The sequence below is a fragment of the Bradysia coprophila genome, assembly GCF_014529535.1.
Source record: "Bradysia coprophila strain Holo2 chromosome IV unlocalized genomic scaffold, BU_Bcop_v1 contig_84, whole genome shotgun sequence".
In the NCBI taxonomy this organism is placed as follows: Eukaryota; Metazoa; Arthropoda; class Insecta; order Diptera; family Sciaridae; genus Bradysia; species Bradysia coprophila.
In genome coordinates, this window is record NW_023503376.1 from 2,739,274 (window position 1) to 2,741,449 (window position 2,176).

The 2,176-nt window shown below is 38.8% G+C and overlaps 1 protein-coding gene across 1 annotated transcript; it reads left to right on the forward strand.

The window, feature by feature from the left end:
- Window positions 1-277: 277 nt before the first annotated feature.
- On the forward strand, window positions 278-1,917 carry LOC119072817. The gene is made up of 6 exons (XM_037178112.1): window positions 278-351; window positions 428-547; window positions 645-801; window positions 873-1,062; window positions 1,194-1,661; window positions 1,734-1,917. Exons 1-6 carry the CDS (start codon window positions 310-312, stop codon window positions 1,879-1,881), a joined length of 1,125 nt encoding a protein of 374 aa, XP_037034007.1. The 5' UTR covers window positions 278-309; the 3' UTR covers window positions 1,882-1,917.
- The last annotated feature ends 259 nt before the right edge of the window (window positions 1,918-2,176 follow it).

Below are 2,176 nucleotides of genomic sequence, written 5' to 3' on the forward strand. Positions count from 1 at the left end.
GGTAAGCCGATAATTACTTTACGAAATTTTACCTTTCACACACCCATCAAATATGATGAGATGGAGATTCTACTGGTTCCCCACTAAGGTATCCATTAGATTTTTTTTTCCTTCTATCGAAGCTTGAATTGAATCTATTGTAGCAGTTTTACAATTTACAATGGTTGCACAAATGTAAAATGACTGTCCAGAAACGCGACGAAGTAAAGATATGTGCTGTGCACACATTTTTTTTGTATAAATAAATGAGGTTCCTCTTATCAATTGGCCAAAGTTCTACTTGAGGCGAAACTTAAAGTGTCTTTTATTATGAAATTTCTAATAGTTTCTTTATTAGCCGTGTCCGTGGTGGTAAGTGAAATTTTTTAGAACCAAACGAACTAGAAATTAAAATCAGTGAAAAAACCAACTTTTTTTCCGTAAATAGAATGGGATTTCAGTTCGCGGCTTTGCGAACACTAATGCTGTCCGCATTACATACGCTAGAAATGATCCGAAGTGCACAGCAATGGGACCGCAGTGCGCAGACGATTGCAGAACATTGCTGGTAATGAATGGTGATTTGAGCTAATGCTAAATCTGAGATCCTTCCTCGCGTTATCAAAGTTTACCAATGAGCAAAATTAATTAATTTTCAAATTCAGTTTTGTTCTTCGTTCAGTTCTAAACCCCTATCAATAATGACTTGTCCAGCAACGACTCCACACTGTTTTAACGGAGCTTGTACATCTACCGCGGGATTATGCAAAACTGGGCCTGGTGGCAGCACCTTTAAATGTACGGACGAGGGTATTTTTCCAGGTCGGTAAAATTAGGTAGCAACAGCAAACCACACCGTAACTAACATTCTGAACTTCTACAAACGTCCAAAGATCCATCTGACTGCACACGATTTCACATATGTGAGGCTGATAGTACAGCTGAAGATTACCAATGTGATACGGGATTCGTTTTCAATTCAATTTTAAAAAGTTGTCAGATGGGAAAAACTCCATGCACCAAAATTAGCTGTTCAAGAGCATCGGAAGCCAATACATTTATAGCGTACGCTAGTAATCCAACGTACGTATTCTGACTTATTGGTCGTTAAATTTGAGTTTATCGCTTGAATCGAGTAAATCGTTCGTTGAAAATCGACCGCCAGCTCACTTTAAAAAGTTCTGATGCTAAAGAATTCTCCATCTCGTTTACAGGTATTACGCATTCTGTATGAACGACAATGGAGTGTTCAGCACGCTAATGTTCAAATGTTTGTACGATAAGTTTGAAGAATTTGATGCGAAAGCGAAACAATGCCAATTCAAATGCAAAGCAAAAGGAACCTTTCAAAATCCAGCTGATTGTGGAGAATCCTTTTCTTGCAGTGGAGTCAATGCAAAACCAGTTACAGCAAAATGTCCTGCAGGTTGGGTGTTTGATGGTACTAGCTGCAATAGAGATGCCGACACGTGTGTGCATAAGCCAAAAGGCAGCGATGGTTTTAGTGCTCCGGAGCCAGTAGATGGTGCCGCCGAAATTTTGTTTAACAAATTAAAAAATGCAATTCATGATAAAATATGTGCCCTTGACAATGACCCAACAAAATGCAAAGCAGATACTACAATAACTGCAGACCAATACAGGGAGAAAAGCGCCGATGAAGTTAATACCTACTTGGTTAGGTGAGTTTCAATTTATGTTCCATTCTTCAATTGGAATCAGTAGTGAAACTGTTCGCATAATTTCAATTTCAGTGTTACCCTTACGAAAACGAACCCGAGCACCACCGAGGTTTATCACGTAAAACTAATTAGCGACTTGAGCGACGCACAAGCGCCCATTGAGGAAGTAGATAAAATTGATGGACCGAAAAGTGTAGGTGAAGAACTCAAACCATTTTGATAAAACTGGAAGCAAACCTTGCTTGTCATACAAAAATGTTTTTATTTTTCAAATATTCGTAAGCGTGTTTCCGAATAGAGTGGTATCCCTAAAATTACACTTTTTTTGACCATATCTCTTGAACTACTTGACCCATTTTGGGGTCAATAAAAATCTATTTAAAAACAAGGGATCAGAACAGTCGGAGCGTTTGCTGCGACTTAGCCCCGTACGACCCGTAATCCTATTTCGTCCGTCAAATTTACTGAAACTGTTCATTTTTAAAATTGCGCATAGCGCAATTACGAAAGCCCGT

Excerpts from the sequence above, each read along its gene's own strand:
- LOC119072817 (XM_037178112.1), top strand. The coding sequence starts at position 310 with ATGAAATTTCTAATAGTTTCTTTATTAGCCGTGTCCGTGGTG. Across the intron at positions 548-644 it reads ACGATTGCAGAACATTGCTG|TTTTGTTCTTCGTTCAGTTC; the intron begins GTAATGAATGGT and ends TTTCAAATTCAG. Across the intron at positions 1,662-1,733 it reads GTTAATACCTACTTGGTTAG|TGTTACCCTTACGAAAACGA; the intron begins GTGAGTTTCAAT and ends TTTCAATTTCAG.